Here is a 17208-nt window from a genome sequence, read left to right on the forward strand (position 1 = left end):
CACACACACACACACACACACACACACACACACACACACACACACACACACACACACACACACACACACACACACACACACACACACACACACACACACACACACACACACACACACACACACACACACACACACACACACACACACACACAGAGGGGCTTTGATATCGCTTTACAGTTATCGATGTGTCAAGGGATGCCGGTTGAAATGGGAGTCCTGTCTGCCTGTCGTGCTGCAGGGCGTTGCCCGACGCCACAGGGCACCCCGATATGGAATTTAGTTGCAGTTATCCGACACCGTGCCGGTCAGCGGAGCACAGATCCCACTCGATACGGAGCCCCTGCAGCTTACAGCCACCCTCAGATAACAGGGTCTGTTTGCGCTGCATCTTTGCGAGGTTGCATGCACTTGCCTGTTTGTTTCTATTTTTCCTCTCCTGTCTTATCAAATTAGAAACAAATCTCCATGAACATGTGAGGGCAGTGACTTCCCTCTTTCGGCTCCCTGCGATGAAAGGAGAATTCTCAGGAATTGCCGCTGAACCACAGACTGAAGGAGGACATACATTTCTGAGCGTGCACAGTTTCTTCTACAATCATACATTGAAGCTATTAAAAGACCCATGATAGTAATAACCTTGTGTAACATGCAAAACTTCCCCAGGCTTCAAATGAAGGACACGGGTAATGTGGTGTGATGGTCTCGGGGCTGCTGAAGAAAACCCAATGAGCGCTGATGTTGGCAATAAAAGCCATTTTGAGAACAAGATTCCAGTTTTGGGATGTATTGCATGTCAAAATTCAGAACGCCACCATTCTTTGCCGTAACACACTCGTCATTGACTCTTATTACAAAGTAAAGTGAAGTGTTTGACGTCAGTCTGCTTGTTAATGAACCTCAGTTTCCTTCTGTCCTTCACTGAGACGATTGTTTGTCGAAGCTTCCTAACAATGCATCCGCAGCCTTAAATAAACTTCAACATTGTAAGCAATGTCTGCTGCCGTTTGCAAGTTGGTAATTCATAAATCTGTTTCTTTCAAAAAGTGCTTTCATCCACATTGTAGAGCGTCTTTCTCCAACTCACTGTAACGTATTACTACAATGATATAAGCATGTGCACATTAGAAAGATGCATAAGTGTGGGAGACGAAAATAATGAACACTTACGTCTCAAGTAAGTAGTTACATCTTCATCTGCATGTTCCTGCGAGCGAGCAGCAGCAAATAGCTCCATCACTGCAGGGAACTGCATGGGAGTTGGGGGGGATTTAAGTGTAGACGTGACTATTGCTGTAATCAGTAGCTCCTACAGCTGGATGGACTCGCACTGCAATTACTTGCAGCCTTCCAATACCGCTACTTCTCCATGGCAGCACTTGCTGTTCCTGCGCTCCCATCGGGGTCCCGTCAATACGGCATCTCCTGCTGTCACCTGCACATGGACTGCCAGCCCTTCCAGACCTGCATCGATGGGCCCTGGTGTCAGCATTTGCTGTTGCTTTAATTTGATTTCATGCTTTGAGATTTTTTTTAGAAAAACATTTATTCTCGCTTGGAGAACTAGCGTCTTTCAGTTTTCCGCTAAACCTTTTAGCATGCTGCCGAAGTTACAGCGGCACTTCCACATGTTGGAATCGACGGAACAAGGAATCAATGCCGCCTTGTCTCATAAACTATACATCGCTGCACTTTCCCTTGTCTGTCAATAAGGATCAGACCAGTTGATCCAGGTTAATTCAGTGCAAAGAGATCCACTGTTCTAAACGCTGAGGTCATGTTACATATTTGATCCGTTTGTGTTTCCAGCCCGTGATACTTTCAGGTGATCAGGATAATCGTGGATTATTGTGTTGTGGTTTCATGCTAATAAAAAAAAAAAAAACACTATTGTTTTTTTTGTCCTGGATCAAATTGCTCTGATAATACTGGATTTATACGTATTATCATCTCACTGCAGAACATTTGAATAATGGACCTACATTAGTCTTCTGCACAACTTTATGATGACCCATTGTCTGAAGTCATGTGTACTGAAGCAGGGGGATACAGCATCTGATCACGTCACTGGACTTTTTTTTATTTCATTCATAAGTGTTTCATGAAGGAGTGAGGAGCTCGAGATGACCCACTGCCCCACATGTCGAGGATGTTGAAGAACTGACAACAGTTCATTTTGGGCTCAAAACTATTCAAAGATCAGGAGTAGGTTTGGTGGTTTTAACAAGAATTCTTGTTTACGAAAAAGATGCACGTTTAATTTTAACTTTGATGCTTTAAATGTTTCTGATGTGGAAACATTTTCTCTCCAGCTCATTCAGCTTAGATAATATGGAATATATATATACATATATATAAAGACTTACCAGATATTTCAAAAAGCATCTTACTAGCGAGGATTTGGATCACAACTGATGCTACTGATAATATCTGATGAAGTGATAAACAATCCAACACTGGCATATGTTTCAATCATCCTCACACAGTTGGAAATTCCTGCCTCAGAGAAAGAGACATGGAGTCGTTTACCAGGTTTGCAGAGCAGGAGGGAAATCCTGTAGGAGCACCAAAACAGTAAAGCACTTGCAAATAGGTTGTTGTCTGAAAATTGCAGCGTTGCCTTCTGGGACTTGTAGGATTTAATCTGATGCATAACACAGCCCAGCCCTGCTACATCACTGTTTAAACAGAACGGGACCATGAAAATATTTACGATTCCATCTGCTGTACGTTGCCACATAAAGGAAAATGGAAACAGACTTCAAACATACACATTTTTGTTCCTCGTGATGAGTATCTGTGTGCCGTGTCCTCTGTCTCTTACTCACGCTCACACATATAAATAATTGAGTATGGTGGTGGGGAGAGACGGTGAGTCAGGAGATCCTGCAGAAGTGTGGCTCGGCATCTCAATCAGAACTGAGGCTCTGCTTCTGCACGACTCCGATTCACTTCCAACTGCATAAATGTATCACCGACTAATTGGCGTTCAAAGGGGAGGGAGGTCATGGGAGGTTCACAGCCCTCTGCTAGTGAGCTCTCCTGGGATTACAGTGGCTGTGTAGTGATGGAGATCTCTCATGAAGGGGCTTTAATATTTGTCTCGCAGAAGCACCAGACTTCAGAGGAGGAAAAGTAGAGAAACAGAGAGTGAAACAGATCGACTGACAGACAGAGAAATGGAAAGCGTAGGATGATGCAGGCTGCTGACTCATCAGCCCTGCAGGGATTATCCTTCGCACTTGGTGTGTGTGTGCGCGCACGTGTGTGTGTGTGTGTGTGTGTGTGTGTGTGTGTGTGTGTGTGTGTGTGTGTGTGTGTGTGTGTGTGTGTGTGTGTGTGTGTGTGTGTGTGTGTGTGTGTGTGTGTGTGTGTGTGTTTCCTGTTTCACTATCCTTTCTGCATGATGAAAGCATGATGGAGGAAGCAAAAGAGCCAGCAGACTTGGAGCATAAACTATAGCAAAGTGACCTTGAGCATATTTTAACATCATTATTCATTCATTTTCTTTCCCAACCTACTGCTGCTTCCATGTTTGTTTTTATTCAGGGGAAAGAAAATACGCAGCCAGCTTGTATAAATCAAAATTTGGCTGATCGTTTGTGGGTGGGGTGTACACAATATGGTATATACTCGGTTAAAAGGACTCTATGTTAGACATAATTGCTTTTCTTTCCCAAAACTGTTCAGTAGATCCCCTGAATCTGAATTCTAAAAACTTTGTTTGTGTCCATTAAAGACATTCAGGTAATCATTCGAAAAAAAAAAACTCTCAATAGATTAATACCAATAAAACTCATATGCCATACATCTCTTGTGCAAGATGCTGGTTTCTCCTGATAGTTCAAGATTGATTACTGCGGAATTTTTCAATCTGTTTATTACCAGACTGTAGATCTCGTGTAATTGTATTTTTATCCAGAGGAGCTTAATCACATTTCAGAAAACTGGACTTCAGAGACATTTTCATGCACCACAGTACCAGGCCCTACCTACTGTGGCAGAATGATGTAACCAAAATCTTTACATTTCAACCTCCTGGGATCAAATAAAGAAAAAAAAAAAAAAAAAACACTAGGCATATCAGGAGGGGACTTTATAAGTAGGCAGGTTATGTGTGTGGGCTCAGCAGTAGAATTCAAGAGAAAAGAGTTTATCTCAGTATTTTTCCATCTACTAACATGTAGTTTTCCTCATTACATTATTGACAGAAATCCTATTTGTTCCAAAGCTCCCATCAGTCATTCCTCTCTACCATGATCACTAGTGATGTACTGCTCTGTGCTTGTGGGGTATTTGGTGTGGTTACCGGCGTTAGACCTGCCTCCGGCTCGGGCGGAGGATCCAGCAGCCACCTTTGAGTTGCCTGCCAGTAAGTGTGCAGACATTGATATGACACCACTAATGAATCAGGACTCAACAGAAATGGCTGTGAGTTCGCCCTGCTCTGCTGAATCAAGGCTTTTAATATGACACCAGTCATGTTTCCCCCCCCTCTCTGTCCATCAAGCTGTAAATACAGATCTGATTCTCCACTCGGAGATACTCCCTGATGGATGGAGGACAGCTCCTCTATCTACCAGTGATTTCCTCCACAGAAACATATCTGTTATCTCCCAGACAGGGAGGAAACAGGAGGAAGAAAACAGGACTTTAGATTGGCCTCATTTATCAGGTTGTACACGGTATTCACAACGTTTTATAGTCTGCCCTCTTTCTCAACCGAATGCTGAAGTTATAAAAACTCTAAAGCCAAAGATTATTGAAGTGAGCTAACTTAAAAGACGTCTTCCTTCTTGATCAGAAACCACAGTAACTCAGGATCACAGTGGTTCCCTTGAAGAATAGCCAGGAGAATTTGAGTTAGTTTTTTGGATTTGTGCAGAAAAGTCTTGAATAAGCTTTTAAAGGTTGCTGGTATGAATCCCACTGCAGGTGGAGTCCCTCAGGAAAGTTCATGACTTTACGTCTGTGTGAACTCAAAGACAGATAAACAATCTGCAATCTGGAAAGTTTGCTGTCAAAATTGTTTGCAAGAATGATGAGACTATAAAGAAAGAATATTGATCTCGCAGCTGGTTGGCATTCACCTTTTCTAGGATACAAGAAAGCTTAAAAAAAATGATCCAGTCTAGTTTGATGAAATGCGAATATTGCGTTGACTCTGTAATAAATATGAACCAAAAAGCACCATTCCTCCAGTAGTTGGTTTTAATCCAATTTTGCTTTTCGTAATATTTATAGGGAGCATAAATACGTTTTCTGGTATCAGCAATACAATAACCCATCTGCTTTGGCTTTTTCAGCAACACTTTAAGAATTGTTAACAAAATTCTTAGCACACTATTCCTATAATGTTCACACATTTTGATGTGCTTTTTCTTTCCGTGCTTCCATTTTCACCAGAATCCCATCCACTTTGAATGGGAAATATTTAGCAGTTTTTGCGATTTCTTTTGGAACCATTAACAAAAATTGAGCACGCTATTCCCGAAAATCATACTAAAGTAATGTATTGAAATTGAGCTGGCCCAAGGGATAGTAAACTTTGCGCCCCGTCTCTTACAGAGGCAGGCACAAAGAATAAAGCTGAATTATCATTCATTGAGATGTAAAGTCTGGTGATTATTGTGCGTTTGCTGGAATAAATGATTATATGATGAAGTAAAAACTATCAGTGCTACTGTGAATGAAATTCCCACAAAGTCTGTATTAAGAGTGAGTATTAAGTGTGATTAGATGGCTCTTGTAATAAGGTGAAACATTGTCCGTACCTAAAACATTGAGAAGTAAGTTGAAGTTGTTGAAAACAACCTTTTTCCTCAAAGAATATATTCCTCGCTATTATTCAATATGATTGTTTCAACTATATGCATTAAATACAAATATTTATGTAGATTATGTTAGTCTTTGAGATTTGACACAGCTATTGATCAGTTCAGTCTTTTGCAATACGTTTATTTGGAACGTGTGGAAAATATTGCGCACTCTTAATTCTTATTTGAGCATTCCCTTCCTGTGCCTTTCTATCGAATGGCGCATCGTGCAATCTCTCTCTGCTTTCTATTTTTTTTTTTTTTGTTCTTGTGAGTGTGTCTCTGCGGTGTAATATTGCTCTTCTTCTCTGCCTGTGCTGTGCTGGTATTAATGACGGGCTGCAGAGACCGAGTGTATGACTCATACCAGGCCAGTTGTGCCATAATGAAAAGCAGTTTCAGTTTGAAGGAAACACTTTGCTGGGTCAATTCTGGGACATTTGCTTTCGTTTCCACAGATTAGTCTTGTATTCACTAAAGAATGAACAGACAGTGGGCAGTTTGTTCCCTTTAATATTTCTATTAACGTTTTTAAACAGGTTGATTCACTCTGAGGTGCTCTGGGAACTTTTACAATCAGTTAAAGTGAAAATGAGCTTCTGAGTGTGTGAAATGTGTCAAAGCCCAGATGCAACAGGCTCATTGGGTTTATTGTGGCGCTCTCCTGTTTGTGATTCTTCACCCATCTGTCTTTTCCTTCTATCCCTGCAGCCGTTTCTGTGTTTCCAGCGCAGTCTGTACCTGTCCCGCTGCACTAATGTAGTTTTTCCTTTTCTCCCTCACCTCTGTGCTCCTCAGACCTGATCCAGGCCACCCAGGAACCCAATGCGAACATCCCCCAGATGGCCGACACGCTGATGGAGAGGGTGGGCAATGCCAGCTGGGTGGTGGTTTTTAAAGCTCTGATCACCACACACCACCTCATGGTGCAAGGCAACGAGGTGAGTCCGGAGCACTGGTGCTTTTATTGTGTGCCAGCTGGAATTTAATGGAGAAATAGTGTCATAAAAATCAATATAACTTTCAATCACATGTTTAAAATGATGCCACAAGCAAAGGGTGAACCGAGACAAAGACCGAACATTTGGTTCAGGAAACAGTGTGTTCATACAGTCTGTGTTTTCCAGTGTGAGCAGGAGATGTAATGGATCTGTTTAGCAGACAACCTTTAAGAAAGTTCAATTGTGAAACTTAAAAGAACAAACCACTTTACCAAAAGCAAACGGTTCAACAGGTACTGGGAAAAACAAAAAATTGTGATGAGGAAATTCATACAAATATTTAGTACCACTTGGTGAATGATCACATTGTTTTTAATATTGCAAACTATGAATTATAATGATAAATTGTGCAAACAATTTAGGCTAATAAGTGAAAAAGGATATATTAGTTGCACTTCTGTCTGCTCCTATGGGGACTGTAAACTGTGTAATTTGGAGTTTAGTCGCCCGCTGTCACGACTATTAAACCACAAACAGCCAGATACAATCTGACTGTGTCAGAAATTCCACGAGGACTTTCTCACCAATTGAAAACGACGTTATCATCAAATCAACAGCATCAAAACAATCGTTTCACATTCCAGTGGAGGTAATATGCTGCACCACATTATTTGTTCATTCGCTATGAGAAGAACGGCTGGATTACTTCATTTATTTGTTTCCTTAAGGCACTGGCAGAGGACATATGGGACGAGGTTTTGTATTGACGTACTGTATTGGTTGTCCCCTCTGATTCTGTGGAGCGCGACAATGTAATGTCAAAGTTGATCTAATATACATGTTTGATCGACGTCTCACATTATAGATAAAATGTATGAAGAAAAGCCTGTAGGAGCTTTAAGTGAACACAACACAGGAGCTTCCTGTCCACCATGATGCCACCAGGAGTCGTACAGGATGAAAGTGTGTGTTCAACCTTCTCTGAAGAAACCATCCAAGATAGAATCACAGACACCTGAACAGACACTGAAGCAGGAACACAGATTCATGCTTGCAAGTACAAATTGTAGCGTTTATTCCATTGAAGCGAAGCGGCGTCTCAAATTGTGGCAATGACTCAGCATAATAGAGTCAATTAAAGTGTGCAACAGTACAAATGACTCCATTTAAAATTACAATGTACAACCAGGCTGATTAAAATAAGAAAACACAAAATAATTATTAAATTGTCCAATTCTGCCAAGCGGATGAAACCACATTTAATGTTTATCAGAACTGCTTATCACAATCTATCACAATAACCTGATTTGAAAGCCAATGGTGACACTTGAAAGTGTTTTTACCAGAGGACGATCGGGAGGTTAGGAATTGACCACGGTCACACAAATGTTATGTTCCTAAGGGATGTGAATCTTGGGATATGTGAGCCTGCAATAGGTACACCTGTTGGACACACACCAGCCCACTTTAGATGGACCTTTTGCTTTCAGAGTTGCCTTAATTCTTCCCTGGCGGTATGGATTCAGCAGAGCTGGAAACATTCCTGATAGAGTCAACATGCACTCCCATGATGTGAATGTCTCATTCCACCAAATACTAAAGATGGTTTGAGATCTGGTGACTGTGGAGGGTCATCAGAGTACTGTGAACTCATTGTCATGTTCATGGAACCAGTTAAAGATGACCTGAGCGTTCTGAAATGATGCGTTATCCTGCTGGAAGTATCAGAAGCTGGTACACTGTGGTCATGAAGGGATGGGCGTGGTGAGCAACAATACTCAGGTTGGCTGCGGCATTTCAGTTGATGATCCATACTTCTTAACCCAAATTCTGACGATACCATCTGAGTGTAGCAGCAGAAATCAAGATCCAACAAAATCTTCTACTGTCAAGTTTTGATGTGTCTGTGTAAACAGTAGCCTCAGTTTCCTGGTCTTAGCCAACAGCAGTAACACATTCGCTGTGGTCTTCTGCTGCTGTAGACCCTCGACTTCGGGGCTCAACTTATTGTACAGTCAAAGATGGTCTTCTGGAACTTAGTGCTTATTTAGGTTACGGTGTCCTTTCTATGGTCTCAAAACCAAGTAGTCAATTCCCCTCTGACTTTTGGCCTCAACAAGGCCAAACATGCCCCAGAAAGCTGGTGCTTCCTAGATATTCCCTCTTTTTCAAACCATTCTCTGTAAATCCTTGAGACGGCGAGGCGTTAAAAACCCAGTAGATCAAGTTATGAAATACTCAGACAAGCCAATCTATCGCTAAAATCCCCTTTTGTTCCTGTTCCCATGCTCAGTTTGAACTCCAGGAGCTCATCTTGACCATGTCTACCTGCTTAAATAGATTTAGTTGCTGACTTGTGATTGGTTGATTTGCTATTTACATCAACAAGAAGTTGAACAGGTGTAGCTACTGAAGTAGTTGATGAGTGTTTGAAGGAGTCATCGAATCTGGACAGCTCATTAATCAAAATGGTAAATGAATTTGTGAAAGCACTACAATGTGACACTGGAACGTCACATACCAACAAAAACAGATTCACACACCGTATTGAAAAAGTCAAACTCTTGCTTCATGGCGCTGCAGCCGCTGCCACGGAATGAGCAGAGGGACTCTTCAGGTCCTGACCTCGTGACCCAGTTGATGTCCTTACAGTTGAAGCAGGCCCCGACTCTGAATGAGCAATAAGATCCGATCAAAGCTGTCGCTGAAACGCTGATGACGCAAAAGGGAAAAAATACATCTCAATACAGGAGTGCTCATCAGGAAAGGGAGAGTGATAATTTGGAGAATGATCTTTCCCCCGTTGTCCTCCTCTAAGGTATTACTACAGAGCGCGGGGATTACTTATCCCAGCATGCACGGGTGATTTAGCAACAGGAAGATAACAGCATTAACCTTTGTCATCGACGCCGCTGCTGTCAGGTGGAGGTGCAGTCCGGTTCTCACGAGTTAAACTCCAGCCCGTTCATGCGTACAGCTCACAAATGAGCTCAGTTCACGTTGGGACGATAAGAAAAGGTGACTTATTTCCATGTTTGTGTCGTAATCTGTGAGATGTGGATTTGAAGGCTCACAGAAACGGTGAACAAGGGGATTAGGCTTGTTTTTATTTATCGTCATTAAATGAAATGAATTCCTAGTGTTCTCTCCATGCGTCTAATTTTCTACTGACACCCGCCCACCTGTGAAGACTGCAGAATTGTTTTCTAGAGCAGGCTGCTTTCTCCTCGCTTATAGAAATAAATACTAAAATCACACCAGTGAGCTGCACTTTCCTCTAAAGATTCACTGGTTTTCTGTGGAGTGTTAAATGATTCCTTTGAGAATGATAATAAATAGGCAGAAATCTCTGACATGTATTCATTAGTCGAGGTTCTCAAGATAATATATATTAACATGTTTGTGTTCATACAGAAATTCCTTCAGTTCCTGGCATCGAGAAACTCTTTGTTCAACCTCAGCAACTTCCTGGACAAAACGGGCTCTCATGGTGAGTGTTTTCTGGATTATCCCCACCAGTGCAATATATTTATACTGTGAGGTTGGACTTCAGACATTTAGGAAACATCAAAGACATCATATGGACAAAGTCTTTTAATCCTGCTCCCCTCAATACCAGGGGTATTCAGCTGAAAATAGATGCAACACTTCAGTTTTTGCTCCCTGCTGTCTAATCTGTGTCTTGATATGAAACACCTGTGAGGCGGAGGAATTATCTCGGCTCACTAACACAGATTTAGGCAAATTTTGGAACAATACTTTAGGGAAAGAAGCCTGTTAGAGCCCGATATGTAACAACGACCCAAAATGTAACAACGACCCGGATTGTTGTAACATATAATGTAATAAAACCTGAAATGTAATAACTGCTTGATAATGTAGCAGAATTCCTGAGCCCAAAATATGAGTAATAAAAATTTTTTTATAAAAAAAAAAATTTAACAACTGGTCAATAATGTAACATGATATTTTTCCCATATTATTGCAATAATTTCATTACATCATAAAGTGAGTTTGAAATTGAACTGCTTCAAATTGAATAACACTGATAGAATGAGTTCTAAAAGTTTAGACTATTTGTTTATACCTTTATCTATGTACAGTTTATGGTATTTATGTATGATTGCTGTTGCCAAAGTCATTTATAGTCTTCTGTTCTCTATAATCTGTAATCCACTTCTATAATCATCAGTACAAAATAATGTGTAAGCATTAAGCATATTAAGATCACGTTTAAATTCTTGTTAAATTTCATTACAATAATGACCAGTTACCACATTTTGGATGTTATTACTTTCTTTTTAAATTCCATTTTGGGTTCAGCACTTTTGTTACATCATCAACCAGTTATTACATTTCTGGTTTTATTACATTATATCTTATAATACGTTTGGTGTTGTTCCATCGCGGGCTCGAACAAGGTCTTTTGTGTACGTGTATGGGAGCACAAACAAAAGTGTTGCGTTTATCTTTTTGTTCAGTGTAAATGAATTTGCCTGCATAGAAACATAATTTAACAGAATATCGCCTGAGTCTGCACATATCTCTCGAACACGGATATGCTGACACATGCTTCTTTTTCCACTTGTATTGATTAAAGCCTTTTTAATCATTTTAAATGTCTTAATGGTCTAATGAATTCTTATCTATCAGATTTGGGTTTATCTTCTAAATCCTTTCAAAAGTTAAGGCTTCCTCTGGCTTGGTAGGATGAGAAAACCAAACGTCTTCTGATGACGCTGAGCTCTTCCCCTGCCTACGTTGGAGCATAGCGTTTAACTGTGTGACTGTGTGGTGATTGAACAGTGTTTCCTCTCTGGTTCCTCCGTGCCATATCTTTCTGTTTGGTACTTTTATTTTTATCATATTGAGGGAATGGAGGATTGTGAGCAGTGGGTGGACGGGACCATGTGTCTGTGGGTGAAGGGAAGACCTCTGCTTTTAACATGTAAAGCACTTTCTGCAGCATTTCGCTCTATAAATAAAGATTAATAAAAGCGCAGCGCAAACCAGCTAAAAGCAAGATAAACATTCAGTTTCTTTTGCCTCACTTTACTTTCAGCATAGAATCAAACTAAGCAATGTGTTCCTAATAATCTGCTGTTTGCACTGCGGTGAGAAGGGAAGTTGTGTCTGTGTGAACATACTTTGTGTGTGTGTGTGTGTGTGTGTGTGTCTTCCGCAGGCTACGACATGTCCACATTCATCAGACGCTACAGCCGCTACCTGAACGAGAAGGCCTTCGCTTACAGACAGATGTCTTTCGACTTCGGCCGCGTCAAGAAAGGGTACCGTCCCTCATGTGTCTCTCAGTGTTGGTGTTTTATTTTTGGATCGTTCAGCGTGCTGTGCCTGGATAAACTGCCTGTATTTACCCCCATGAATATTCTAATGAGCAGCACCCCACAGAGGTCGCCTCACGATAAGAATAAAGTGTGCAGCATTGAGTCAAGTACTTGCTTGTAATGGGTGCAGGTTTGAATACAGATGGTTTATTTGTGTTGCTCACGGTGTGGACAGCTCTGGTTCACAGATACAGTGTCCCTCTGGCTCCATAAACTAGAGTAGAGAGTAGAGTTTATGAGACACACTGCTCAATAGTGTGAGCATGGCAGGTGCAGAGAGTAGAGTCATTACAGCCGTCAGTAGACCGTGCTGTGCCCAATACTCCGTTTCTCTTCAAGCTCTGAATATCTCAGAGAAGTGCCGCTGCTTAATTCTCAACGTTGCCTCTTTCCTTCTGTCTCAGGGCCGACGGAGCCATGAGGACCATGACGGTGGAGAAGCTGCTGAAAGGAATGCCCACCCTGCAGAGCCAGATCGACGCCCTGCTGGAATTTGATGTGAGTGACAACATGACACGTTGCTGCAACTTTACATTGCTCTGCAGGACCAGAAGCCAAAATTAATGGAGGATGCTCTGTGATAGAGTTTCAGTACAAAATGAGTCAACCCTGCTTAGTATGGAGAGACTTACTCATGACAGAATGTCACGAGGATTTGTATAGATGGATGACGTTTGTATAAAAAATAATATATAATATAAAAATGACAGCAATTATAGAAAAGACAAATATATATACACTGTTAACAAAGACAAAAGATACAACCGTTTTAAAATATAGATATATTGACAAAATGAATACTACTAGAACTTGTATATTCATAATATTTTAAAATAACACCAATATATTTACCAGTATACAACAATATATAAAAGTGTGATCCACCAACAGACCTAGTACAAGAGAATAACATCAATGCTATACACTATAACTATATAAATAGATCTGATACACCAGAATACATATTTATGGATTTATTACAATCACCAACATAAATACTAAAGGTTAAATGATATATGCACCAAAACAATAGCAACAAAAATACTCAACTATACAGATTAAATGCACCAGTACTTGCATACTTAGCAATATAATCAGAACAAATACACCAAAATATCACTAACATATATCTGCATTTAAAGACTGAACAAACTATAAACTTAGCAACATAGTCACCGATATAAACAGATTAAAAACACTAAAATAAGACCACATTTACCAATCTATACAGATTAAATACATTAAAACATGAGCATCATATTTACTAGTATATGCGGTTTCACTGCAACGAATTAACATTAGCATACTAGAAAGACTGATTCCACTATAAACATAGCAACATATTCAGCAATAAACGCAGATTAAAAACATTAAAATAACCCAACATGCAATCGCTCTAAAGGCAATATAACGATAGCAACATGTTCACCAAGATATACAGATTAAATGCACTTGTATATAGAACAAATCTACTTGAACTACACTATCACAAATGCACATAAGATAAAACAAAACAACACTTAGTTACAAACCAATACATGAAGATTGAATGCGCTAAGATAACACCAACTCTTTTATACAAAGGCTACAAGAAGAAAGAACAATCAATGACTGACAACTAAGATTAAGTCATAGCTCGTTAGTTAAAATTAAATACATCAAATGCAGAAAATGTATATATTGAAATTTTAGACTATTTTCAAAACAAATACAATGAGACTTTAATATTCTTTTGTTTCATGAGTAATTTTTTGTTAAGTCTTTGGTTTTGGATTCAGTTTAATTCTCAGTTCTTGTACCACGACATATAATCTGCAATCTATCAAGCCCTAAGCCTGACTGAATCCATGTGTGTGTGTGTGTGTGTGTGTGTGTGTGTGTGTGTGTGTGTGTGTGTGTGTGTGTGTGTGTGTGTGTGTGTGTGTGTGTGTGTGTGTGTGTGTGTGTGTGTGTGTGTGTGTGTGTGTGTGTGTGTGTGTGTGTGTGTGTGTGTGTGCTCAGGTTCACCCACAGGAGCTGAACAATGGAGTGATAAACGCCTGCTTCCTCCTGCTCTTCAAAGATCTGATCAAACTCTACGCCTGCTACAACGACGGCATCATCAACCTGCTAGGTGAACAGCAACTCCCACTGCTTCAGCAGATTTATATATATATATATTTTTTTTAAAGCGTTTACAGTCTGTATATGTTTTTATGATAAATCAGAGCAACAACAAAACATTCAGTGGGTTAATTAAAATGCCTCGTGTGTGATTAAACCACGGCGCGATTGCATATCCAACCACAGGGACATGCTGTAAACGGTGTAAATACATTTGTTGTCAGTTTAGATAGAATTATTAGTGGTTCCCATGATCCTCCTCTCCAGCTGTTTACCAATCACAACAGTGTGTCTCCTCTTTATTACACTGGCAGCCGGTAAAAGACTTTGCAGCACATACACAGGTTCTACCCTCGGTCCAAAATAGCGTCCTTTAAATGTATTATTGTATTCAGATGTTTGTCAGGACAGGAGTTGCTCTGATCGAAGCTGAAATAAAAGCAGCTGCATGATTCATCTTTCATCTTTAGCATTTCAACTGATGCTTCATCTTCATCAGCTTTGTCTTGTTGGGATCTATTGCTTTCTTGGATTAACCTGAGCTGTCAAGATTAGATTTCATTCAATTTCAACCTGACACTCTGGACACAGACACTTATTTATTCTGCGTTGTTCTTAATTCACACTTTCATTTTACCTAAAGGTGTTTATGCTGATTTCTAAAGTCTGTTTAGTTGTTTCATGACGATGTCAGGAAATGTCGCTCACTCAACCTTTGTCTCCCAGAAAAATTTTTCCAGATGAAGAGAAGCCAGTGCAAAGACGGACTGGAGATCTACAAGAGGTTCCTGACTCGAATGACTCGGGTTTCTGAATTCTTTAAAATTGCCGAGGTGAGCTGCAGTGTGAATGCCGAGCCGCCTGCTCCGGTGCTGACTCATAACTCTGGTCTCACACGTCGCTACCTTCTTTTACAGCAAGTGGGAATAGACAAGAATGACATTCCCGAGCTCACTCAGGTAAGATTAAAAACTTTCACTGATCTTTGATGTTTACTGGTGGATCATTTAAAGCTATATACTAACAGAGAACGTCGGTTTTCTGTCAGACTTTCCTGCATGTTGCATGAACGTATAAAGTTGTTTTCTCCTGCTCTGTCCTCCATGACCGCCTCCTCTTCGGCGATCACACATCCATGCCACTAACAAGCCATGGTTGTTTGGTGATTGATGGCCAATGTCGCCTCCTCCTTCTGTGTTTCACTTCCAGCGATGCAGATTGATCTTTCAGGCTGAATGAGTGAGTAGTGAGTAGTGCACAGAGCCAGCTTTGGGGAGCAAACAGCTTAAGGCCGGCACACACTACAGGATAATCGGGCCGATTTTAGTCCCGATCTCCCCCTCCAGAACATCGGGAGCAAAGGCCCGATTGTCGGATGTCTGCTAAAAAAAATCCTGTCTGATTTTCCCGTGGTGTGGGGTGTGTTGCGGGTGATTTTGTCGGGTGCCTGGCTTTAGGGAAGGTCAATTCTTCTCCCACTGAGACCACTCAATTGAAGCAAATTGCACAGCCAGCAGACACACACTGTCCGTGGGATGATGTGACTGGAAGAGCCGGCTGGATGAAAGCTGTGACATGCTGAGTACCTCAGCAGAGTAACGCAACAGAGTACCTCAGCAGAGTACCTCAGCAGAGTAACGCAGCAGAGTGAGGCAGCAGGGTACCTCAGCAGAGTAACGCAGCAGAGTAGGCGACCGACTGTCCGAGCTGAGCTTTTGTTTTAGCTCCGCACAAAGCACAGCAGACCGATGATCTATAGAGTTTCCATGACAGAGTCACAGGACTTCTTTAAGATCCTGATTCCTCATTTGTGGATCACTGACCAAATCAGTTGATTCCCAGGAAGAGAAGCCTGATTTTGCAAAGTGTTGCAGCCTTTCAAACTTTTCAAACTTTTCAAACTCTGTCCTGTTGTGGAAGCGCTGTCGTTTCAGGCATGAATAGCTGTGAAGCTCTTTGGTTCGATATTTGCCAGGTTGCTTTTGTGCTTGTGGCAATAAATGATTGACTTTATTGTGCAGAGATGGAAAGTTTATTGTTGGACTTGGAAGAATATAAGTTTACAATTATGTTAGCTTGTTGTTCTTTCAGTCATAAAGTTTTCAGACCCTTCATCTAGATATTTAATGTTCAGGTACTTCCTGTCTTGAGTTGAGAATGAAAAAAAAAACTGCTTCTTTTATTTCAGGAGTACTAGAAATTAATGTTTTTTTGTCATTAGAAGTCATTTTCCCAGCATGTCACATCCAGAGGTTAGTAGTAATGTGGTTCCATCCATCTATCTCATTTTTGCTGTGTGAAGGACGGTCAAAAAAACAGTCCAGAAGCGTTTCGTTGCCTCATGGCGTGACGCTCCAGATGTTTAGCAGCCTTGACATCTGCAGCTGAACATGATGGAGACTCTGTGATGGAGCCAGTTTTGATTTGGGTTTTTAATGTGAAGCAGCCTTTGAAATCGGACACGCTTGACATGTTGCTGTGATGCACGTTCAAAGAATTGGGCCAGAGTGTGACATCTCAGAAAACAAGTTTTTTTTAAAAATGATCTCAAATTGAGAGTGAGCTGGTCTGATTCTGGCGGTCAAAGATAGAAATCACTTTGACTTTTAAAGACAAACTAGAATAAATGTGTGAAACTTACTTCAGTTGAAGGGCTTCATGCAGCCCAATTTGATGTGTAATGGGCCAAACCAGTAAAATAAAACCTTTTAATTATGACATCTTCAGATGTTTCACTTTGGTTCAGCGTGAAGACTGAATAAGTTCACATTTTTAAAGTGCAATTTCAACATGAGCCATTTTAACGGTGTCTGCTGGCATGAAATATCCACAAAACATGTCCTTCATTCATGAAGCATCCTCTCTTTGAGTTTTGTTGTATTGAAGTATGCGACAAATGACATAACGCTGCTTCTCTTGGCAAACCTGCAGAAACTTCTGCGATATTGTCCAACACAGCAGCTCTCGTAGGACTAATGTTGTAAACACTTCCCACACAGTTTGTTC

The 17208-nt window shown here is 40.8% G+C and overlaps 1 protein-coding gene across 1 annotated transcript in view; it reads left to right on the forward strand.

The window, feature by feature from the left end:
* Window positions 1-17208, forward strand: part of snap91a (synaptosome associated protein 91a) — a gene marked incomplete at both ends in the record, with an annotated part of 36161 nt that overhangs the window by 16288 nt on the left and 2665 nt on the right. Inside the window, 7 exons of the mRNA XM_080470909.1 lie at window positions 6612-6754; window positions 10169-10244; window positions 11940-12042; window positions 12504-12597; window positions 14101-14212; window positions 14929-15035; window positions 15120-15161. Of these exons, the coding sequence (XP_080327035.1) occupies window positions 6612-6754; window positions 10169-10244; window positions 11940-12042; window positions 12504-12597; window positions 14101-14212; window positions 14929-15035; window positions 15120-15161 (677 nt within the window). The remainder of the gene's footprint in view (window positions 1-6611; window positions 6755-10168; window positions 10245-11939; window positions 12043-12503; window positions 12598-14100; window positions 14213-14928; window positions 15036-15119; window positions 15162-17208) is intronic.

Source organism: Lipophrys pholis, assembly GCF_963383615.2.
Source record: "Lipophrys pholis genome assembly, chromosome: 9".
Lineage (NCBI taxonomy): Eukaryota > Metazoa > Chordata > Actinopteri > Blenniiformes > Blenniidae > Lipophrys > Lipophrys pholis.